At 44.4% G+C, this 26,008-nt stretch overlaps 1 protein-coding gene across 2 annotated transcripts in view; it reads right to left on the bottom strand.

Annotated features, from left to right (window-relative positions):
- The window catches only part of rab27b (RAB27B, member RAS oncogene family), a 90,038-nt gene extending 64,382 nt beyond the window's left edge, over positions 1 to 25,656 (bottom strand). The window contains exons 1-2 of one of the 2 annotated variants that reach the window (XM_071342337.1): positions 25,130 to 25,656; positions 24,909 to 25,000 (exon numbers count right to left, since the gene is read on the bottom strand). In XM_071342337.1, the coding sequence (XP_071198438.1) occupies positions 24,909 to 24,910 (2 nt within the window). In that variant the 5' untranslated portion in view covers positions 24,911 to 25,000; positions 25,130 to 25,656. Of the gene's footprint in view, positions 1 to 24,908; positions 25,037 to 25,129 lie in introns of both variants that reach the window. The other variant, XM_071342315.1, reaches the window with a different exon arrangement.
- Between the last annotated feature and the right edge of the window lie 352 nt (positions 25,657 to 26,008).

Raw genomic sequence — 26,008 nt, forward strand, 5'->3', positions numbered from 1 at the left:
GATGTGTCCGACACACTCTCTCTGTCTCTCATCATTTACCCTCTGGATGTTTCCCACACTCTCTCTCTGTCTCTCATCATTTACCCTCTGGATGTGTCCGACACACTCTCTCTGTCTCTCATCATTTACCCTCTGGATGTGTCCGACACACTCTCTCTGTCTCTCATCATTTACCCTCTGGATGTGTCCCACACTCTCTCTGTCTCTCTGTCTCATCATTTACCCTCTGGATGTGTCCCACACACTCTCTCTGTCTCTCTGTCTCTCATCATTTACCCTCTGGATGTGTCCGACACACTCTCTCTGTCTCTCATCATTTACCCTCTGGATGTTTCCCACACACTGTCTCTGTCTCTCATCATTTACCATCTGGATGTGTCCGACACACTCTCTCTGTCTCTCATCATTTACCCTCTGGATGTGTCCCACACTCTCTCTCTGTCTCTCTGTCTCATCATTTACCCTCTGGATGTGTCCGACACACTCTCTCTGTCTCTCTGTCTCATCATTTACCCTCTGGATGTGTCCGACACACTCTCTCTGTCTCTCATCATTTACCCTCTGGATGTGTCCCACACTCTCTCTGTCTCTCATCATTTACCCTCTGGATGTGTCCCACACTCTCTCTCTGTCTCTCTCTCTCTCTCATCATTTACCCTCTGGACGTGTCCCACACTCTCTCTCTGTCTCTCTGTCTCTCATCATTTACCATCTGGATGTGTCCGACACACTCTCTCTGTCTCTCATCATTTACCCTCTGGATGTGTCCCACACACTCTCTCTGTCTCTCATCATTTACCCTCTGGATGTGTCCCACACACTCTCTCTGTCTCTCATCATTTACCCTCTGGATGTGTCCCACACTCTCTCTCTCTCTGTCTCTCATCATTTACCCTCTGGACGTGTCCCACACTCTCTCTGTCTCTCATCATTTACCCTCTGGATGTGTCCGACACACTCTCTCTGTCTCTCATCATTTACCCTCTGGATGTGTCCCACACTCTCTCTGTCTCTCATCATTTACCCTCTGGACGTGTCCCACACTCTCTCTCTGTCTCTCTGTCTCTCATCATTTACCCTCTGGGTGTGTCCCACACTCTCTCTCTGTCTCTCTGTCTCTCATCATTTACCATCTGGATGTGTCCGACACACTCTCTCTGGCAGCTCATCACACCAGAGGTTGGTTGGGGGTTGGGGGCTGGGGGTTGGGGGTTGCTCACAAAAACAACAAGTAATCAAGACTTGTGAAATGAAGAGCAGCAAGACCATTTCATCTTCCCAGCGTTGCTTTAAAACGTGCACACACACACACACACACACACACACACACACACACACACACACACACACACACACACACTCAAACACACACACGGACACACACACACACACACACTCAAACACACACACGGACACACACACACTCAAACACACACACGGACACACACACACACACACACACACACACACACACACACACACACACACACACACACACACACACACACACACAAACACACGGACACACACACTCAAACACACGGACACACACAAACACACGGACACACACAAACACACGGACACACACACTCAAACACACGGACACACACAAACACACGGACACACACAAGTCCTAGTAATGCAGCAGTTGTAGCAGCTATCAATTTAAGAGTGGAGCCATGGGAATAGTTAAGTTCAGACAGACAATGTTTCTCATCATTTACCCTCTGGATGTGTCCCACACACTGTCTCTGTCTCTCATCATTTACCCTCTGGATGTGTCCGACACACTCTCTCTGTCTCTCATCATTTATCCTCTGGATGTGTCCGACACACTCTCTCTGTCTCTCATCATTTATCCTCTGGATGTGTCCGACACTCTCTCTCTGTCTCTCATCATTTACCCTCTGGATGTGTCCGACACTCTCTCTCTGTCTCTCATCATTTACCCTCTGGATGTGTCCGACACACTCTCTCTGTCTCTCATCATTTACCCTCTGGATGTGTCCCACACTCTCTCTGTCTCTCTGTCTCATCATTTACCCTCTGGATGTGTCCCACACACTCTCTCTGTCTCTCTGTCTCATCATTTACCCTCTGGATGTGTCCGACACACTCTCTCTGTCTCTCATCATTTATCCTCTGGATGTGTCCGACACACTCTCTCTGTCTCTCATCATTTACCCTCTGGATGTTTCCCACACTCTCTCTCTGTCTCTCATCATTTACCCTCTGGATGTGTCCGACACACTCTCTCTGTCTCTCATCATTTACCCTCTGGATGTGTCCGACACACTCTCTCTGTCTCTCATCATTTACCCTCTGGATGTGTCCCACACTCTCTCTGTCTCTCTGTCTCATCATTTACCCTCTGGATGTGTCCCACACACTCTCTCTGTCTCTCTGTCTCATCATTTACCCTCTGGATGTGTCCGACACACTCTCTCTGTCTCTCATCATTTACCCTCTGGATGTGTCCGACACACTCTCTCTGTCTCTCATCATTTACCCTCTGGATGTGTCCCACACTCTCTCTGTCTCTCTGTCTCTCATCATTTACCCTCTGGATGTGTCCGACACACTCTCTCTGTCTCTCATCATTTACCCTCTGGATGTTTCCCACACACTGTCTCTGTCTCTCATCATTTACCATCTGGATGTGTCCGACACACTCTCTCTGTCTCTCATCATTTACCCTCTGGATGTGTCCCACACTCTCTCTCTGTCTCTCTGTCTCATCATTTACCCTCTGGATGTGTCCGACACACTCTCTCTGTCTCTCTGTCTCATCATTTACCCTCTGGATGTGTCCGACACACTCTCTCTGTCTCTCATCATTTACCATCTGGATGTGTCCGACACACTCTCTCTGTCTCTCATCATTTACCCTCTGGATGTGTCCCACACTCTCTCTCTGTCTCTCTGTCTCATCATTTACCCTCTGGATGTGTCCGACACACTCTCTCTGTCTCTCTGTCTCATCATTTACCCTCTGGATGTGTCCGACACACTCTCTCTGTCTCTCATCATTTACCCTCTGGATGTGTCCCACACACTCTCTCTGTCTCTCATCATTTACCCTCTGGATGTGTCCCACACACTCTCTCTGTCTCTCATCATTTACCCTCTGGATGTGTCCCACACTCTCTCTCTCTCTGTCTCTCATCATTTACCCTCTGGACGTGTCCCACACTCTCTCTGTCTCTCATCATTTACCCTCTGGATGTGTCCGACACACTCTCTCTGTCTCTCATCATTTACCCTCTGGATGTGTCCCACACTCTCTCTGTCTCTCATCATTTACCCTCTGGATGTGTCCCACACTCTCTCTCTGTCTCTCTCTCTCTCTCATCATTTACCCTCTGGACGTGTCCCACACTCTCTCTCTGTCTCTCTGTCTCTCATCATTTACCCTCTGGATGTGTCCGACACACTCTCTCTGTCTCTCATCATTTACCCTCTGGATGTGTCCCACACACTCTCTCTGTCTCTCATCATTTACCCTCTGGATGTGTCCCACACACTCTCTCTGTCTCTCATCATTTACCCTCTGGATGTGTCCCACACTCTCTCTCTCTCTGTCTCTCATCATTTACCCTCTGGACGTGTCCCACACTCTCTCTGTCTCTCATCATTTACCCTCTGGATGTGTCCGACACACTCTCTCTGTCTCTCATCATTTACCCTCTGGATGTGTCCCACACTCTCTCTGTCTCTCATCATTTACCCTCTGGACGTGTCCCACACTCTCTCTCTGTCTCTCTGTCTCTCATCATTTACCCTCTGGGTGTGTCCCACACTCTCTCTCTGTCTCTCTGTCTCTCATCATTTACCATCTGGATGTGTCCGACACACTCTCTCTGTCTCTCATCATTTACCCTCTGGATGTGTCCCACACACTCTCTCTGTCTCTCATCATTTACCCTCTGGATGTGTCCCACACACTCTCTCTGTCTCTCATCATTTACCCTCTGGATGTGTCCCACACTCTCTCTCTCTCTGTCTCTCATCATTTACCCTCTGGATGTGTCCCACACACTCTCTCTGTCTCTCATCATTTACCCTCTGGACGTGTCCCACACTCTCTCTGTCTCTCATCATTTACCCTCTGGATGTGTCCGACACACTCTCTCTGTCTCTCATCATTTACCCTCTGGATGTGTCCCACACTCTCTCTGTCTCTCATCATTTACCCTCTGGACGTGTCCCACACTCTCTCTCTGTCTCTCTGTCTCTCATCATTTACCCTCTGGGTGTGTCCCACACACTGGAGGTGGCTGTATTTACTGTACCCAAGACCAAAGTCATTTTCTAAATGACCCAACTAATATTTATAATAAAAGGAAGTGAATATTATGCGATGGTAATGAATGGTTATTCATGGAGATGGATAATAGTCATGACACTATCTACAGAGAATGAGGCGTCTTGTTGTTCAGGGATCATGTCCAGAAGCCCAGGGATTGAATGAGAGGAAAGGTTATAGACTAGAAAAACTGGTGCTAATGGATAAAACAAACACACACACACACACACACACACTCTCCGCAAATCGACACCGGCCGCATAGAATTGTTCCCGAGAGCCGATCCTTTACCCGCCAAAATAAGATACATTTATTTAAGTGTTTTTATGACTCCAGAGTAGTAGGCGATTCCCTGCATGAATTATACTGTTTTCTGCATGTCTATTCAACATTAGGATAAAAGGAAACCATTTTTATTTATTTTACCTTTATTTAACTAGGCAAGTCAGTTAAGAACAAATTCTTATTTTCAATGACGGCCTACCAGGGAACAGTGGGTTAACTGCCTTGTTCAGGGGCAGAACGACAGATTTGTACCTTGTCAGCTCTGGGATTTGAACTTGCAACCTTTCAGTTACTAGTCCAACGCTCTAACCACTAGGCTACCCTGCCGCCCCAAAAGGAAACCATGCCATGATTTAAGATATATTTTTATTTTCCAAAATGCAACGAGTCAAATCGTATTGAGAAAGACCCTTCTACTTACCTAATAATCAAATCAAATGTTATTTGTCACATGCGCCGAATACAACAGTGAAATGCTTACTTACAAGCCCTTATTAACCAACAATGTAGTTTTAAGAAAACATTTCCTTTAAAAAAAGTAAGAGAATAAACGACTAAAAAGCAGCAGTAAATAACAATAGCGGTGCTATATACAGGGGGGTACCGGTACAGAGTCAATGTGGAGGCTATATACAGGGGGTACTATAGCCAACATAATAAACTACTACCTTTACATTCAATATTGTTTAGATAATTAAATAGGTCTAATCAGAACTTAAATAAACCATTCCCGGGATCGAATATAGGCTGCAAAAATAGGCTCCGTTTATTGTGTAGGCTTCTCAAACTTTTACCAGACGCACCGATTTACACTTTATATGGACTGAGTATGGTCTAATCAACTGTTAATGAACTGAATTATCCAAACCAAGTAGGCCTCACCTGGTTGCACTTTGTACAGGCTGTGTATCCATCTACCGTGTCGTTGTCCTTCCAAAACTGCCGATTTCACTCGCGCGGCACCTGTTTCCATGGTGATGTTGTAGTCCATACCCTTTATCATAACCTTCCTGTTTATTCCTCCGGTTTAGGCCTACGTTAGCCATTTAGCGTGAGCTAGGCTATCCGGGGGGGAAAGTAAACTTGTCAACGTGACGTATTCTCGCATGGGGAGAGGGACCATAAACAAATTAGAACATTTTAGCACGAAAAAACCCAATAAGGGCCCAGTTCTCAGCTTCTTAAATGGTTGGCTGGTAGCCTCACGTCTGCCTCACCGCTCACACAATGCAACACATTAAACCTCCGGGGTATTTTAAAAAGTATATTATCTTGATTTAAAATGTTTTTCCCGACCGGTAATGTAATTGTTCTGAACCGCGAGCCGTGCCCACGGGTTGAAGGAATGTTTTCATTCCACCTGCTAGCTGTTTTGAGGCTCAACCCCCCCCCGGGGAATCGTGGGTACACACACACACACACACACACACACACACACACACACACACACACACACACACACACACACACACACACACACACACACACACACACACAAATCCTTGTCAACGGTGTGACGTCACTGTCCAAGCACTAAAGGACGTATTATATAAACCGGCTGGCTAATAGTATACACCTACAGACCCACATGACCTGACAGTGAGTTACCCATGGGTGGAGGAAAACAAACCTGGCAGTCATGCAGGCCCAATTAAACCCAGTCTTAAGGCATCTGAGGAATGTTATACTCTGTTATAAAGGTTTGGAAAGAGAAGGACCCTTTTAGTTTGGGAAGGAAAGGACCGTTTGTGAAGGGAACACAAGGCTGTTTACTTGACATTTAGTTTACTACTGTTTGTGAGGAACACAAGGCTGTTTACTTGACATTTAGTTTACTACTGTTTGTGAAGGGAACACAAGGCTGTTTACTTGACATTTAGTTTACTACTGTTTGTGAGGAACACAAGGCGGTTTACTTTACATTTAGTTTACTACTGTTTGTGAAGGGAACACAAGGCGGTTTACTTTACATTTAGTTTACTACTGTTTGTGAGGAACACAAGGCTGTTTACTTTACATTTAGTTTACTACTGTTTGTGAAGGGAACACAAGGCGGTTTACTTGACATTTAGTTTACTACTGTTTGTGAGGAACACAAGGCGGTTTACTTGACATTTAGTTTACTACTGTTTGTGAGGAACACAAGGCGGTTTACTTGACATTTAGTTTACTACTGTTTGTGAGGAACACAAGGCTGTTTACTTGACATTTAGTTTACTACTGTTTGTGAAGGGAACACAAGGCTGTTTACTTGACATTTAGTTTACTACTGTTTGTGAGGAACACAAGGCGGTTTACTTTACATTTAGTTTACTACTGTTTGTGAAGGGAACACAAGGCGGTTTACTTTACATTTAGTTTACTACTGTTTGTGAGGAACACAAGGCTGTTTACTTTACATTTAGTTTACTACTGTTTGTGAAGGGAACACAAGGCGGTTTACTTGACATTTAGTTTACTACTGTTTGTGAGGAACACAAGGCGGTTTACTTGACATTTAGTTTACTACTGTTTGTGAGGAACACAAGGCGGTTTACTTGACATTTAGTTTACTACTGTTTGTGAGGAACACAAGGCGGTTTACTTGACATTTAGTTTACTACTGTTTGTGAAGGGAACACAAGGCGGTTTACTTGACATTTAGTTTACTACTGTTTGTGAAGGGAACACAAGGCGGTTTACTTGACATTTAGTTTACTACTGTTTGTGAGGAACACAAGGCGGTTTACTTGACATTTAGTTTACTACTGTTTGTGAGGAACACAAGGCGGTTTACTTGACATTTAGTTTACTACTGTTTGTGAAGGGAACACAAGGCGGTTTACTTGACATTTAGTTTACTACTGTTTGTGAGGAACACAAGGCGGTTTACTTGACATTTAGTTTACTACTGTTTGTGAGGAACACAAGGCGGTTTACTTGACATTTAGTTTACTACTGTTTGTGAAGGGAACACAAGGCGGTTTACTTGACATTTAGTTTACTACTGTTTGTGAAGGGAACACAAGGCGGTTTACTTGACATTTAGTTTACTACTGTTTGTGAGGAACACAAGGCGGTTTACTTGACATTTAGTTTACTACTGTTTGTGAAGGGAACACAAGGCGGTTTACTTGACATTTAGTTTACTACTGTTTGTGAGGAACACAAGGCGGTTTACTTGACATTTAGTTTACTACTGTTTGTGAGGAACACAAGGCGGTTTACTTGACATTTAGTTTACTACTGTTTGTGAGGAACACAAGGCGGTTTACTTGACATTTAGTTTACTACTGTTTGTGAGGAACACAAGGCGGTTTACTTGACATTTAGTTTACTACTGTTTGTGAGGAACACAAGGCGGTTTACTTGACATTTAGTTTACTACTGTTTGTGAGGAACACAAGGCGGTTTACTTGACATTTAGTTTACTACTGTTTGTGAGGAACACAAGGCTGTTTACTTGACATTTAGTTTACTACTGTTTGTGAAGGGAACACAAGGTGGTTTACTTGACATTTAGTTTACTACTGTTTGTGAGGAACACAAGGTGGTTTACTTTACATTTAGTTTACTACTGTTTGTGAGGAACACAAGGCTGTTTACTTGACATTTAGTTTACTACTGTTTGTGAAGGGAACACAAGGCTGTTTACTTGACATTTAATTTACTACTGTTTGTGAAGGGAACACAAGGCGGTTTACTTGACATTTAGTTTACTACTGTTTGTGAGGAACACAAGGCGGTTTACTTGACATTTAGTTTACTACTGTTTGTGAGGAACACAAGGCGGTTTACTTGACATTTAGTTTACTACTGTTTGTGAAGGGAACACAAGGCGGTTTACTTGACATTTAGTTTACTACTGTTTGTGAGGAACACAAGGCGGTTTACTTGACATTTAGTTTACTACTGTTTGTGAGGAACACAAGGCGGTTTACTTGACATTTAGTTTACTACTGTTTGTGAGGAACACAAGGCGGTTTACTTGACATTTAGTTTACTACTGTTTGTGAAGGGAACACAAGGCGGTTTACTTGACATTTAGTTTACTACTGTTTGTGAGGAACACAAGGCGGTTTACTTGACATTTAGTTTACTACTGTTTGTGAGGAACACAAGGCGGTTTACTTGACATTTAGTTTACTACTGTTTGTGAAGGGAACACAAGGCGGTTTACTTGACATTTAGTTTACTACTGTTTGTGAGGAACACAAGGCGGTTTACTTGACATTTAGTTTACTACTGTTTGTGAGGAACACAAGGCGGTTTACTTGACATTTAGTTTACTACTGTTTGTGAGGAACACAAGGCTGTTTACTTGACATTTAGTTTACTACTGTTTGTGAAGGGAACACAAGGCGGTTTACTTGACATTTAGTTTACTACTGTTTGTGAGGAACACAAGGTGGTTTACTTTACATTTAGTTTACTACTGTTTGTGAGGAACACAAGGCTGTTTACTTGACATTTAGTTTACTACTGTTTGTGAAGGGAACACAAGGCTGTTTACTTGACATTTAATTTACTACTGTTTGTGAAGGGAACACAAGGCGGTTTACTTGACATTTAGTTTACTACTGTTTGTGAGGAACACAAGGCGGTTTACTTGACATTTAGTTTACTACTGTTTGTGAGGAACACAAGGCGGTTTACTTGACATTTAGTTTACTACTGTTTGTGAAGGGAACACAAGGCGGTTTACTTGACATTTAGTTTACTACTGTTTGTGAGGAACACAAGGCGGTTTACTTGACATTTAGTTTACTACTGTTTGTGAGGAACACAAGGCTGTTTACTTCAGGTACATTATCCATTTTCAATGTATACGTTTATAAAACATGTAGCCGTAGATTGGCACTCAAAAGAAAACAACAGTAAGAAATAAGTTCATAAATAAAATAAATAATATAATTTAATAAACATAATAAACAGCAAAGAAAACCAAAAAGCAGTGGCCTATTCATACCCTTTGACCTATTCCCCTGTTGTGTTACAGCTTGAATTCAAAATGGATTCAAACAAATTCTCACCCATCTACCTACACACACTATCCCATAACGACAAAGTGAAAGCATATTTTTAGAAATTTTGGCAAATGTATTGAAAATTAAATAAAAAAATATTGAATTTACATAAGTAGTCACACCACTGAGTCAATACTTTGTAGAAGCACCTTTGGCAGTGATTACAGCTGTGAGTCTTCCTGGGTAAATCTCTAAGTGATTTGCACACCTGGATTGTACGATATCTGCACATTATTCTATTTTTTAATTCTTCAAGCTCTGTCAAGTTGATTGTTGATCATTGCTAGACAGCCATTTTCAAGTCTTGCCATAGATTTTCAAGACGATTTAAGTCAAGACTTTAAATAGGCCACTCAGGAACATTCAAAGTTGTCTTGGTAAACAACTTCAGTGTAGATTTGGCCTTGTGTTTTAGGTTATTGTCCTGCTGAAAGGTGAATTCATCTCCCATTGTCTGATGGAAAGCAGACTCAACCAGGTTTTTCTCTAGGATTTTGCATGTGCTTATAACTGTATTCCGTTTCTTTTTATCCTAAAAACTCCTTAGTCCTTGCCGATAACAAGCATACCCATAACATGAACAAAATGATGCCGACAGAGAGGGCTGCCTCACTTCTAGTCCTTAGGAAACTTTGCAGTATTTTGTTTTTTTGTGTATTATTTCTTACATCGTTAGCCCAGAAAATCTTAAGTATTATTAAGTACAGCCGAGAAGAACTATCAGATATCAGAGCGACGTCAACTTACCAACATTACGACCAGGAATATGACTTTCCCGAAGCGGATCTTTTGTCCGAACTACCCAGGGCATTTGAGACGATTCCAGAGGCTGACCCAAAACGCCACCGGAGAAGAGGTAGACGGAGCGGGGGTGTATGTTTCATGATTAACGACTCATGATGTAATTGTAACATCATACAGGAACTCTGGTCCTTTTGTTCACCTGACATAGAATTCCTTACAACCAAATGCCGACCGTATAATCTCCCAAGAGAATTCTCCTCGGTTATGGTCACAGCCGTGTATATCCCCCCTCATGCCGATACCACGACGGCCCTCAAGGAACTTCACTGGACTCTATGAAAACTGTAATAGTATATTACTCTATATATATTATATATATATATTATATTATATATATTATATATATTATTATATTACTCTATATCTTGAGGTTGCATTTATTGTAGCTGGGGATTTTAAAGTAAATTTGAGAACAGGGCTACCTAAATTCTATCAGAATATTGACTGTAGTACGCGTGCTGGCAAAACTCTGGATCACTGCTACTCTAACTTCCGTGATGCATACAAGGCCCTCCCCCGCCCTCCTTTTGGCAAATCTGACCACGACTCCATTTTGCTCCCCCCTTCCTATAGGCAGAAACTCAAACAGGATGTATCCGTGTTAAGAACTATTTAACGCTGGTCTGACCAATCGGAATCCACGCTTGATCATGCGGACTGGGGCATGTTCCGGGAAGCCTCAGAAAATAATATAGACGAATACACTGATACGGTGACTGAGTTTATAAGGAAGTATATAAGAGATGTTGTACCCACTGTGACTATTAAAATCTACCCTAACCAGAAACCGTGGATAGATGGCGGCATTCGTGCAAAACAGAAAGCGCGAACCACCGCATTTAACCATGGCAAGGTGACTACGGCCGAATACAAACAGTGTAGTTAATCCCTCCGCAAGGCAATCAAACAAGCGTAACGCCAGAATTGAGACAAAGTGGAGTCGCAATTCAACGGCTCAGACACGAGACGTATGTAGCAGGGTCTACGGACAATCACAGACTACAAAAAGAAAACCAGGCATGTCACGGACACCAACGTCTTGATTCCAGATAAACTGAACAACTTCTTCGCTCGCTTTGAGGATAATACAGTGCCACCAACGCGGCCCGCTACCAAGGACTGTGGGCTCTCCTTCTCCATGGCCGACGAGAGTAAGACATTTAAACGTGTTAACCCTCGCAAGGCTGCCGGCCCAGACGGCATCCCTAGCTGCGTCCTCAGAGCATGCGCAGACTAGCTGGCTGGTGTGTTTATGGAAATATTCAATCTCTCCCTATCCCAGTCTGCTGTCCCCACAAGCTTCAAGATGGCCACCATTGTTCCTGTACCCAAGAAGGCAAAGGTAACTGAACTAAATGACTATCGCCCCGTAGCACTCAGCCTAGTCAAGGATCATATCACCTCCACCTTACTTGTCACCCTAGACCCACTTCAATTTGCTTACCGTCCCAATAGGTCCACATTTGATGCAATCGCCATCGCACTGCACACTGCCCTAACCCATCTGGACAAGAGGAATACCTATGTAAGAATGCTGTTCATTGACTATAGCTCAGCATTCAGCACCATAGTACCCTCCAAGCTCATCATTAAGCTTGAGGCCCTGGGTCTGAACCCCGCCCTGTGCAATTGGGTCCTGGACTTCCTGATGGGCCGCCCCCAGGTGGTGAAGATAGGAAACAACATATCCACCCCGCTGATCCTCAACACTGGGGCCCCACAAGGGTGTGTGCTCAGCCCCCTCCTGTACTTCCTGTTCACCCATGACTGCGTGGCCATGCACGCCTCCAACTCAATCACTAAGTTTGCAGACAACAGCTCCCAGTCTGAGTCTATAAAGACCAGGTAACACAGCTCCCAGTCTGAGTCTATATACACCAGGTAACACAGCTCCCAGTCTGAGTCTATAAAGACCAGGTAACACAGCTCCCAGTCTGAGTCTATATAGACCAGGTAACACAACTCCCAGGTCTGAGTCTATATACACCAGGTAACACAACTCCCAGTCTGAGTCTATATAGACCAGGTAACACAACTCCCAGGTCTGAGTCTATATAGACCAGGTAACACAGCTCCCAGTCTGTCTATATAGACCAGGTAACACAGCTCCCAGTCCGAGTCTATATAGACCAGGTAACACAACTCCCAGTCTGAGTCTATATAGACCAGGTAACACAGCTCCCAGTCTGAGTCTATATAGACCAGGTAACACAGCTCCCAGTCCGAGTCTATATGGACCAGGTAACACAGCTCCCAGTCCGAGTCTATATAGACCAGGTAACACAGCTCCCAGTCTGAGTCTCTATAGACCAGGTAACACAGCTCCCAGTCTGAGTCTATATAGACCAGGTAACACAACTCCCAGTCTGAGTCTCTATAGACCAGGTAACACAGCTCCCAGTCTGAGTCTCTATAGACCAGGTAACACAGCTCCCAGTCTGAGTCTATATAGACCAGGTAACACAGCTCCCAGTCTGAGTCTATATAGACCAGGTAACACAGCTCCCAGTCTGAGTCTATATAGACCAGGTAACACAACTCCCAGTCTGAGTCTATATAGACCAGGTAACACAGCTCCCAGTCTGAGTCTATATAGACCAGGTAACACAACTCCCAGTCTGTCTCTATAGACCAGGTAACACAGCTCCCAGTCTGTCTCTATAGACCAGGTAACACAGCTCCCAGTCTGAGTCTCTATACACCAGGTAACACAGCTCCCAGTCTGTCTCTATAGACCAGGTAACACAGCTCCCAGTCTGTCTCTATAGACCAGGTAACACAGCTCCCAGTCTGAGTCTATATAGACCAGGTAACACAGCTCCCAGTCTGTCTATATAGACCAGGTAACACAGCTCCCAGTCTGAGTCTCTATACACCAGGTAACACAGCTCCCAGTCTGAGTCTATATAGACCAGGTAACACAGCTCCCAGTCTGAGTCTATATAGACCAGGTAACACAGCTCCCAGTCTGAGTCTCTATACACCAGGTAACACAGCTCCCAGTCTGAGTCTCTATAGACCAGGTAACACAGCTCCCAGTCTGAGTCTCTATAGACCAGGTAACACAGCTCCCAGTCTGAGTCTCTATAGACCAGGTAACACAGCTCCCAGTCTGAGTCTATATACACCAGGTAACACAGCTCCCAGTCTGAGTCTCTATAGACCAGGTAACACAGCTCCCAGTCTGAGTCTATATAGACCAGGTAACACAGCTCCCAGTCTGAGTCTCTATAGACCAGGTAACACAGCTCCTAGTCTGAGTCTATATAGACCAGGTAACACAGCTCCCAGTCTGAGTCTATATAGACCAGGTAACACAGCTCCCAGTCTGAGTCTCTATACACCAGGTAACACAGCTCCCAGTCTGAGTCTCTATAGACCAGGTAACACAGCTCCCAGTCTGAGTCTCTATAGACCAGGTAACACAGCTCCCAGTCTGAGTCTCTATAGACCAGGGTGGAAACACTACAGGAGAAAGAAGGAGTTGAACAGACTGCCAAAACCCCAGCAATTCACCAGGGTTGTATTCATTAGTGCACAGCCTAGCGAAACCTTTCGCAACAGAAAATAAAAACAATTGTTTTGTATTGTAGACGTTGTACAGGTACACCCTTCCCCGTTTCGTCTCTTTTGTTTCCGTTTCGTTCCTAGGGAATATGAGCAACCAATCAGGTCATCAGCAACATACAGATGGATACCCTGCGGTCCAGCCTCCAGCCAAAATTACATTTACCCGATTACTGCCAGCACAATTCAACATCTCTATGGAAACTTGTTTTCCTATTTACTAGCAGTAATGCAATTGGTCAGAGCTGTTGTTACCAAACGAGCTGAGACAGAGCAACACACAACTCTTGGAATGCAGCCTGGGTTCTGGGTTAGAGAGAAACTTCAGGGTTAACTCCTAAACAGCTAGAGATACCTCAGGGTTAACTCCTAAACAGCTAGAGATACCTCAGGGTTAACTCCTAAACAGCTAGAGATACCTCAGGGTTAACTCCTAAACAGCTAGAGATACCTCAGGGTTAACTCCTAAACAGCTAGAGATACCTCAGGGTTAACTCCTAAACAGCTAGAGATACCTCAGGGTTAACTCCTAAACAGCTAGAGATACCTCAGGGTTAACTCCTAAACAGCTAGAGATACCTCAGGGTTAACTCCTAAACAGCTAGAGATACCTCAGGGTTAACTCCTAAACAGCTAGAGATACCTCAGGGTTAACTCCTAAACAGCTAGAGATACCTCAGGGTTAACTCCTAAACAGCTAGAGATACCTCAGGGTTAACTCCTAAACAGCTAGAGATACCTCAGGGTTAACTCCCAAACGGCTAGAGATACCTCAGGGTTAACTCCTAAACAGCTAGAGATACCTCAGGGTTAACTCCTAAACAGCTAGAGATACCTCAGGGTTAACTCCTAAACAGCTAGAGATACCTCAGGGTTAACTCCTAAACAGCTAGAGATACCTCAGGGTTAACTCCTAAACAGCTAGAGATACCTCAGGGTTAACTCCTAAACAGCTAGAGATACCTCAGGGTTAACTCCTAAACAGCTAGAGATACCTCAGGGTTAACTCCTAAACAGCTAGAGATACCTCAGGGTTAACTCCTAAACAGCTAGGTTCTGTGTTAGAGAGATACCTCAGGGTTAACCTCACCCTCTGCTCCCCACCCTCGGTTCCTCCCTCCCCCGGTTCCTCCATTCCCCTCTGCTCGGTTCCTCCCTCCCCTTCTGCTCCCCACCCTCGGTTCCTCCCTCCCCCTCTGCTCGGTTCCTCCCTCCCCCTCTGCTGCCCTCGCTCGGTTCCTCCCTCCCCCTCTGCTCCCCTGGCTCGGTTCCTCCCTCCCCCTCTGCTCCCCTCGCTCGGTTCCTCCCTCCCCCTCTGCTCGGTTCCTCCCTCCCCCTCTGTTCCCCTCGCTCGGTTCCTCCCTCCCCCTCTGCTCCCCTCGCTCGGTTCCTCCCTCCCCCTCTGTTCCCCTCGCTCGGTTCCTCCCTCCCCCTCTGCTCCCCTCTGCTTGGTTCCTCCCTCACCCTCTGCTCCCCTCGCTCGGTTCATCCCTCCCCCTCTGCTCCCCTCGCTCGGTTCCTCCCTCCCCCTCTGCTCCCCTCGCTCGGTTCCTCCCTCCCCCTCTGTTCCCCTCGCTCGGTTCCTCCCTCCCCCTCTGCTCCCCTCGCTCGGTTCCTCCCTCCCCCTCTGTTCCCCTCTGCTCGGTTCCTCCCTCCCCCTCTGTTCCCCTCGCTCGGTTCCTCCCTCCCCCTCGCTCGGTTCCTCCCTCCCCCTCGCTCGGTTCCTCCCTCCCCCTCTGCTCGGTTCCTCCCTCCCCCTCTGTTCCCCTCGCTCGGTTCCTCCCTCCCCCTCGCTCGGTTCCTCCCTCCCCCTCGCTCGGTTCCTCCCTCCCCCTCTGCTCCCCTCGCTCGGTTCCTCCCTCCCCCTCTGCTCCCCTCGCTCGGTTCCTCCCTCCCTCTCTGCTCGGTTCCTCCCTCCCCCTCTGCTCGGTTCCTCCCTCCCCCTCTGCTCCCCTCGCTCGGTTCCTCCCTCCCCCTCTGTTCCCCTCTGCTCGGTTCCTCCCTCCCCCTCTGCTCCCCTCGCTCGGTTCCTCCCTCCCCCTCTGCTCCCCTCGCTCGGTTCTTCCCTCCCCCTCTGCTCGGTTCCTCCCTCCCCCTCTGCTCCCCTCGCTCGGTTCCTCCCTCCCCCTCTGCTCCCCTCGCTCGGCTCACTGACAGCTCCAACTATATGGGCTGAGATGTTTGAGATATATGGGCTATAGATAAGATAAGAGATGTTTGACTCAGGGGAGGGAGCCAGACAGACGGCTCTAGATGCTATAGATAAGATAAGAGATGTTTGACTCAGGGGAGGGAGCCAGACAGACGGCTCTAGATGCTATAGATAAGACATATCCTTTTGAAGCTAACTGTATGGAACGGGTTAGAAAGAATCCATCAATCATTGAACTAGGTCAGGTGTGTCATGTCACATTATCTATGCATGAATCACTTCAAGACAGATGCCTACTATATAGTCTACTGTATAGTCCTACTGTATAGTCCTACTGTATAGTCCTACTGTATAGTCTACTGTATAGCCTACTGTATAGTCTACTGTATAGCCCTACTGTATAGTCCGACTGTATAGTCCTACTATATAGTCTACTGTATAGTCTACTGTATAGTCCTACTGTATAGTCTACTGTATAGTCCTACTGTATAGTCTACTGTATAGCCCTACTGTATAGTCTACTGTATAGCCCTACTGTATAGTCTACTGTATAGTCTACTGTATAGCCCTACTGTATAGTCCTACTGTATAGTCCTACTGTATAGTCTACTGTATAGCCCTACTGTATAGTCTACTGTATAGTCTACTGTATAGCCCTACTGTAAAGCCATTATGTATAGCCTACTGTATAGTCTACTGTATAGCCCTACTGTAAATCCATTATGTATAGCCTACTGTATAGTCTACTGTATAGTCCTACTGTATAGCCCTACTGTATAGTCCTACTGTATAGTACTACTGTATAGTCTACTGTATAGTCTACTGTATAGCCCTACAGTATAGTCTACTGTATAGTCCTACTGTATAGTCCTACTGTATAGTCTACTGTATAGTCCTACTGTATAGTCCTACTGTATAGCCCTACTGTATAGTATACTGTATAGCCCTACTGTATAGTCTACTGTATAGTCTACTGTATAGTCTACTGTATAGCCCACTGTATAGTCTACTGTATAGTCTACTGTATAGTCTACTGTATAGCCCTACTGTATAGTCTACTGTATAGTCTACTGTATAGTCTACTGTATAGTCCTACTGTATAGTCTACTGTATAGCCCTACTGTATAGTCTACTGTATAGTCTACTGTATAGTCCTACTGTATAGCGCTACTGTATAGCCCTACTATATAGTCTACTGCCAAGTTAACAGACAAACAGCCCCCCTAGTGCCACCCAGCCTGCCAAGTTAACAGACAAACAGGCCCCCTAGTGCCATCCAGCCTGCCAAGTTAACAGACAAACAGGCCCCCTAGTGCCACCCAGCCTGCCAAGTTAACAGACAAACAGGCCCCCTAGTGCCACCCAGCCTGCCAAGTTAACAGACAAACAGGCCCCCTAGTGCCACCCAGCCTGCCAAGTTAACAGACAAACAGGCCCCCTAGTGCCATCCAGCCTGCCAAGTTAACAGACAAACAGGCCCCCTAGTGCCACCCAGCCTGCCAAGTTAACAGACAAACAGGCCCCCTAGTGCCACCCAGCCTGCCAAGTTAACAGACAAACAGGCCCCCTAGTGCCATCCAGCCTGCCAAGTTAACAGACAAACAGGCCCCCTAGTGCCACCCAGCCTGCCAAGTTAACAGACAAACAGGCCCCCTAGTGCCACCCAGCCTGCCAAGTTAACAGACAAACAGGCCCCCTAGTGCCACCCAGCCTGCCAAGTTAACAGACAAACAGGCCCCCTAGTGCCACCCAGCCTGCCAAGTTAACAGACAAACAGGCCCCCTAGTGCCATCCAGCCTGCCAAGTTAACAGACAAACAGGCCCCCTAGTGCCACCCAGCCTGCCAAGTTAACAGACAAACAGGCCCCCTAGTGCCACCCAGCCTGCCAAGTTAACAGACAAACAGGCCCCCTCCACAGAGAGGATCCACAGAAAACACTTCCTCAGCAGCTGGCTCACTCCTGACCTTCCACCCCCCAGCCCGACCTCCGTCGTCTTCCCCCCACACCCCGCCCCGTCCCCGCAGGAACACCTGCACTAATTACTGATTACTGACAGTGAGATGAGCAGGAGACAGGAGCAGGAGCAGGAGACAGGAGACAGGAGCAGGAGACAAGAGACAGAACACAGGAGACAGGAGCAGGAGCAGGAGCAGGAGACAGGAGCAGGAGCAGGAGACAGGAGACAGGAGACAGGAGCAGGAGACAGGAGACAGGAGCAGGAGACAAGAGACAAGAGACAGAACACAGGAGACAGGAGCAGGAGCAGGAGACAGGAGCAGGAGACAGGAGACAGGAGCAGGAGCCAGGAGCAGGAGACAGGAGACAGGAGACAGGAGACAGGAGACAGGAGCAGGAGACAGGAGACAGGAGACAGGGGCAGGAGACAGGAGACAGGAGACATATCCCTACTGTAGTACACTGCTGTACTGTGTCAGACCTGGCAAGGTGAAGGAGACAAAGCCTCACTGTTACTGTCCTGTCATCCCTGTTACTGTCCTATTCCATAATGTCATCCCTGTTACTGTACTGTCATCCCTGTTACTGTACTGTCATCCCCGTTACTGTCCTATACCATACTGTCATCCCTGTTACTGTCCTATTCCATAATGTCATCCCTGTTACTGTCCTGTCATCCCTGTTACTGTACTGTCATCCCTGTTACTGTCCTATACCATACTGTCATCTCTGTTACTGTCCTATTCCATAATGTCATCCCTGTTACTGTCCTGTCATCCCTGTTACTGTACTGCCATCCCTGTTACTGTCCTATACCATAATGTCATCCCTGTTACTGTACTGTCATCCCTGTTACTGTACTGTCATCCTTGTTACTGTCCTGTACTGTACTGTCATCCTTGTTACTGTACTGTCCTCCCTGTTACTGTCCTATACTGTACTGCCGTCCTTGTTACTGTACTGTCATCCTTGTTACTGTACTGTCCTCCCTGTTACTGTCCTGTACTGTACTGTCATCCTTGTTACTGTACTGTCCTCCATGTCACTGTCCTATACTGTACTGTCATCCCTGTTACTGTACTGTCATCCCTGTTACTGTACTGCCATACTGTTACTGTCCTATACTGTACTGTCATCCTTGTTACTGTACTGTCATCCTTGTTACTGTCCTATACCGAAATGTCATCCTTGTTACTGTCCTATACCGTTCTGTCATCCCTGTTACTGTACTGTCATCATTGTTACTGTACTGTCATACTCTTACTGTCCTATACTGTACTGTCATCCCTGTTACTGTACTGTCATCCCTGTTACTGTACTGTCATATTGTTACTGTCCTATACTGTACTGTCATCCCTGTTACTGTACTGTCATCCTTGTTACTGTTACAGATACAGATATAAACAGTGGATGTGTTAACAGATATAAACAGTGGATGTGTTAGCGATATAAACAGTGGATGTGTTAGCGATATAAACAGTGGATGTGTTAGCGATATAAACAGTGGACGTGTTAGCGATATAAACAGTGGATGTGTTAGCGATATAAACAGTGGATGTGTTAGCGATATAAACAGTGGATGTGTTAACAGATATAAACAGTGGATGTGTTAGCGATGTAAACAGTGGATGTGTTAGTGATATAAACAGTGGATGTGTTAACAGATATAAACAGTGGATGTGTTAGTGATATAAACAGTGGATGTGTTAGCGATATAAACAGTGGACGTGTTAGTGATATAAACAGTGGATGTGTTAACAGATATAAACAGTGGATGTGTTAGTGATATAAACAGTGGATGTGTTAACAGATATAAACAGTGGATGTGTTAACAGATATAAACAGTGGATGTGTTAGCGATATAAACAGTGGATGACCCGTGGTCTCCCGGGTGGCGCAGTGGTCTAGGGCACTGCATCGCAGTGCTAGCTGCGCCACCAGAGTCTCTGGGTTCGCGCCCAGGCTCTGTCGGAGCCGGCCGCAACCGGGAGATCCGTGAGGCGACGCACAATTGGCATAGCGTCGTCCGGGTTAGGGAGGGTTTGGCCGGTAGGGATATCCTTGTCTCAGTATGTATATAAAACAAATTAAAATGTAATAAAATGTATGCACTCTACTGTAAGTCGCTCTGGATAAGAGCGTCTGCTAAATGACTAAAATGTAAAAAAAATGATGTGTTAGCGATATAAACAGTGGATGTGTTAGCGATATAAACAGTGGATGTGTTAGCTATATAAACAGTGGATGTGTTAGTGATATAAACAGTGGATGTGTTAACAGATATAAACAGTGGATGTGTTAACAGATATAAACAGTGGATGTGTTAGCGATGTAAACAGTGGATGTGTTAGCGATATAAACAGTGGATGTGTTAGCGATATAAACAGTGGATGTGTTAGCGATATAAACAGTGGATGTGTTAGCGATATAAACAGTGGATGTGTTAACAGATATAAACAGTGGATGTGTTAACAGATATAAACAGTGGATGTGTTAACAGATATAAACAGTGGATGTGTTAGCGATATAAACAGTGGATGTGTTAACAGATATAAACAGTGGATGTGTTAGTGATATAAACAGTGGATTTGTTAACAGATATAAACAGTGGATGTGTTAACAGATATAAACAGTGGATGTGTTAACAGATATAAACAGTGGATGTGTTAACAGATAACAGTGGATGTGTTAACAGATATAAACAGTGGATTTGTTAACAGATATAAACAGTGGATGTGTTAACAGATATCATCCTTGTTACTGTACTGTCCTCCCTGTTACTGTCCTATACCGTACTGTCATCATTGTTACTGTACTGTCATCCTTGTTACTGTCCTATACCGTACTGTCATCCTTGTTACTGTACTGTCATCCTGTTACCGTACTGTCATCCTGTTACTTTACTGTCATCCCTGTTACTGTCCTATACTGTACTGTCATCCCTGTTACTGTACTGTCCTCCCTGTTACAGTCCTATACCGTACTGTCATCCTTGTTACTGTACTGTCATCCTTGTTACTGTCCTATACCGTACTGTCATCCCTGTTACTGTACTATACCGTACTGTCATCCTTGTTACTGTACTGTCATCCTGTTACCGTACTGTCATCCTGTTACTGTACTGTCATCCTTGTTACTGTCCTATACTGTACTGTCATCATGTTAATGTCCTATACTGTACTGTCATCCCTGTTACTGTACTGTCATCCTGTTACTGTACTGTCATCCCTGTTACTGTCCTATACTGTACTGTCATCCCTGTTACTGTACTGACATCCCTGTTACTGTACTGTCATCCTTGTTACTGTCCTATACCGAACTGTCATCCTTGTTACTGTCATATACTGTACTGTCATCCCTGTTACTGTACTGTCATCCCTGTTACTGTCCTGTCATCCTGTTACTGTACTGTCCTCCCTGTTACTGTCCTATACCGTACTGTCATCCTTGTTACTGTACTGTCATCCCTGTTACTGTACTGTCATCCCTGTTACTGTACTGTCCTCCCTGTTACTGTCCTATACCGTACTGTCATCCTTGTTACTGTACTGTCATCCTTGTTACTGTACTGTCATCCTATTACTGTACTGTCATCCTGTTACTGTTCTGTCATCTCTGTTACTGTCCTATACTGTACTGTCATCCTTGTTACCGTACTGTCCTCCCTGTTACTGTCCTATACTGTACTGTATGTCACATCTGTCAAAATAGTATCACTCTCTATTATTTTTACAGTTTGTTGACTAATAGCTGAAGTGCAAAATAATTTAGTGCCAAATCTTAACTTGAGATATGTAAAATACGAGTTCCGTGTGAATCTTAAATAAGGTTTCGGGCCCATGATGTTTGTGTAAATGTACACACTAGAGTACTACTGTACGTTGGCAGGTGAACAACAACTGAACGGGCCTTATAAAAACTATAAAACTATATCTATTAATGCTTTGTCATCACAACCCATTGTTGAGGCAACAGTGTATGTGTTAGCGATATAAACAGTGGATGTGTTAGCGATATAAACAGTGGATGTGTTAGCGATATAAACAGTGGATGTGTTAGCGATATAAACAGTGGATGTGTTAACAGATATAAACAGTGGATGTGTTAGCGATATAAACAGTGGATGTGTTAGCGATATAAACAGTGGATGTGTTAGCGATATAAACAGTGGATGTGTTAGTGATATAAACAGTGGATGTGTTAACAGATATAAACAGTGGATGTGTTAACAGATATAAACAGTGGATGTGTTAGTGATATAAACAGTGGATGTGTTAGCGATATAAACAGTGGATGTGTTAGTGATATAAACAGTGGATGTGTTAGCGATATAAACAGTGGATGTGTTAGCGATATAAACAGTGGATGTGTTAGCGATATAAACAGTGGATGTGTTAACAGATATAAACAGTGGATGTGTTAGCGATGTAAACAGTGGATGTGTTAGTGATATAAACAGTGGATGTGTTAACAGATATAAACAGTGGATGTGTTAGTGATATAAACAGTGGATGTGTTAGCGATATAAACAGTGGATGTGTTAGCGATATAAACAGTGGACGTGTTAGTGATATAAACAGTGGATGTGTTAACAGATATAAACAGTGGATGTGTTAGTGATATAAACAGTGGATGTGTTAACAGATATAAACAGTGGATGTGTTAACAGATATAAACAGTGGATGTGTTAACAGATATAAACAGTGGATGTGTTAACAGATATAAACAGTGGATGTGTTAGCGATATAAACAGTGGATGACCCGTGGTCTCCCGGGTGGCGCAGTGGTCTAGGGCACTGCATCGCAGTGCTAGCTGCGCCACCAGAGTCTCTGGGTTCGCGCCCAGGCTCTGTCGGAGCCGGCCGCAACCGGGAGATCCGTGAGGCGACGCACAATTGGCATAGCGTCGTCCGGGTTAGGGAGGGTTTGGCCGGTAGGGATATCCTTGTCTCAGTATGTATATAAAACAAATTAAAATGTAATAAAATGTATGCACTCTACTGTAAGTCGCTCTGGATAAGAGCGTCTGCTAAATGACTAAAATGTAAAAAAAATGATGTGTTAGCGATATAAACAGTGGATGTGTTAGCGATATAAACAGTGGATGTGTTAGCTATATAAACAGTGGATGTGTTAGTGATATAAACAGTGGATGTGTTAACAGATATAAACAGTGGATGTGTTAACAGATATAAACAGTGGATGTGTTAGCGATGTAAACAGTGGATGTGTTAGCGATATAAACAGTGGATGTGTTAGCGATATAAACAGTGGATGTGTTAGCGATATAAACAGTGGATGTGTTAGCGATATAAACAGTGGATGTGTTAACAGATATAAACAGTGGATGTGTTAACAGATATAAACAGTGGATGTGTTAACAGATATAAACAGTGGATGTGTTAGCGATATAAACAGTGGATGTGTTAACAGATATAAACAGTGGATGTGTTAGTGATATAAACAGTGGATTTGTTAACAGATATAAACAGTGGATGTGTTAACAGATATAAACAGTGGATGTGTTAACAGATATAAACAGTGGATGTGTTAACAGATAACAGTGGATGTGTTAACAGATATAAACAGTGGATTTGTTAACAGATATAAACAGTGGATGTGTTAACAGATATAAACAGTGGATGTGTTAACAGATATAAACAGTGGATGTGTTAACAGATATAAACAGTGGATGTGTAAGAGATATGAAACAACCGGAAACAATAAGGCAGTAATTACTACAAGCTCCCTGAGACTGATTTTTACGTGAAGACACCGACTGTGTTCCAAATGGCACGCTCTGGTCTAAAGTAGTGCACTATATAGGGAGTAGGGTTCCATAGGGCTCTGGTCTAAAGTAGTGCACTATATAGGGAGTAGGGTTCCATAGGGCTCTGGTCTAAAGTAGTGCACTGTGTAGGGAATAGGGTTCCATAGGACTCTGGTCTAAAGTAGTGCACTGTGTAGGAAATAGGGTTCCATAGGGCTCTGGTCTAAAGTAGTGCACTGTGTAGGGAATAGGGTCCCATTTGGGACACATCCATGGTCAGAGCAGGGTGATTACTGGAGCTATAGCTTATCATAGGACAGGAGTGAGATGACTAATTGGCGAAAGCATTGAGCGTATAAATTATATTATTGTCTACATGTCAGAACCTGGGGAGGGGAATAGGACCTGGTGCAAGTACTGACATTCATTTTAAACAGGAAAGGCTGTAATTTCACTCGTAAATGAATAGAGATTAGACATCACTCAAAACAACTGCAGAAGGTTTAGAGATTTAGTGAGAGTTTTCTAAAACCTAATATTCCTGCAACACTCCCATGGAGTGACACTTATCAACATAAACCCATTGGATTAACATCAATATCATCCAGTCTGTAATGGGTTATCCTCTGTGAATAGATTATGACACATGGAGAAATGTGACAGAAAAATAAACTACTAATTTAGTTTTCTGCATTGTACACACACACACACACACACACACACAACAAACAAACAGCGCGAGAGAGACAGAACGCAAATGAATAACCCTTTTTCTATACATGTTTTTTTATTTTTATAATCTACATATTTTTCAATGCATTGTTTTGCAAGATACAAATCTCGATAAAGATGCAGCTGGTTTTCGACTGGCTACCATCAGTGGGCTGGGTTGGAAGAGTATGACTCACAATCTACGGTAGGGTTAGTGATGACTCATGAGCGCAAAACGTTACAGAAATGTAGCAAAATGTGCAAATTGGAACAATGTATCTTAAAGCCCACTTATGGCAACAATGTAACGAACAATGTAACAACGTAGGATTCTAGAATTCGCACTTACATTATAACTCTGCTTGCGACTCAAATCTTGTTTGCAGGTGTCTGCTGCCTAGCGGATGTTTCTTTACCACTGAAGCGATCCATCTTCACAACCTATGGAAAGCAAGTACCACGACAAAAACATAACGTCTACAAAACGTTTAATTTCAAGCACAACAAATTTCGTCGACGGTTTACGAGAACGAATGTTCATGGATCCATGTAACAAATGTTTCAACGTACCTTTCGCAAACTATTATATTTGCATGGTGCTTCTTCGCTTCCTTGTGAGGATGGCTGACTTGTCTGTCGTGGACAGTGATCACAGCTACTCTCTAGAAGAGTGGGCGATCCAACACGGTCCTAGTGCCGATGCGCCACTTGTGCTGTCGCTTCACATTCAACAGGTTACCTGTCCCATCCAATGGTCCCGACCTACACTCTTAACCATAAAACACACCGAGAATACCACTGCAGAATCAAATAGATTGGTTGTTATCACGGTGGAAGTACGGAGACAAATCACTGACATAATGATTTGAGCGTTTACAATAGATTTGTAGTTGTAAACACAATTTGCAAATGTGTAAATGACGTGTGAACATGAAAGAATAATCTGTATTTGTAAACACATACTCAAACGTGTAACTGATGAGTTGTGAACATGAAGATATTTTTTTTGTAGTTGTAATCGTATTTTCAAACTTGTAAGTTAATATTTGCCGGGAATAATTGCACCTGCACATGTCAATTTCGCACACTCATACTTTTGGCAGTACTTTAGCGCCGTACTGTGACAACAATATTTGTAGATGTGCAAACAGCCATTTGCAAACAAAGAGAGGGAGAGCAGGAGCTCTGGAAGGTGGGACCTTTTTCTTCTAACCAATTAGATGAGGGTTTTTCATAGACCCGTATACTCTACACTGGTTGGTTGTCACCAACTCACCAAAAGGCTGTGTTGTCTGGCGCAACCAATGTCCACCAATGAATCCCAGATAATAGCTGCAGGGCCCGCGCCAGAACGAATCATTTGGCATTTGATTTCTATAGGGGTGACGTTTTTTTCACAGGACCTCCTGTATGCATTCCTGAACAAATGTTCATAATAGGTGTTATAAT

Source organism: Salvelinus alpinus, chromosome 1, assembly GCF_045679555.1.
Source record: "Salvelinus alpinus chromosome 1, SLU_Salpinus.1, whole genome shotgun sequence".
NCBI classification, from domain to species: Eukaryota; Metazoa; Chordata; class Actinopteri; order Salmoniformes; family Salmonidae; genus Salvelinus; species Salvelinus alpinus.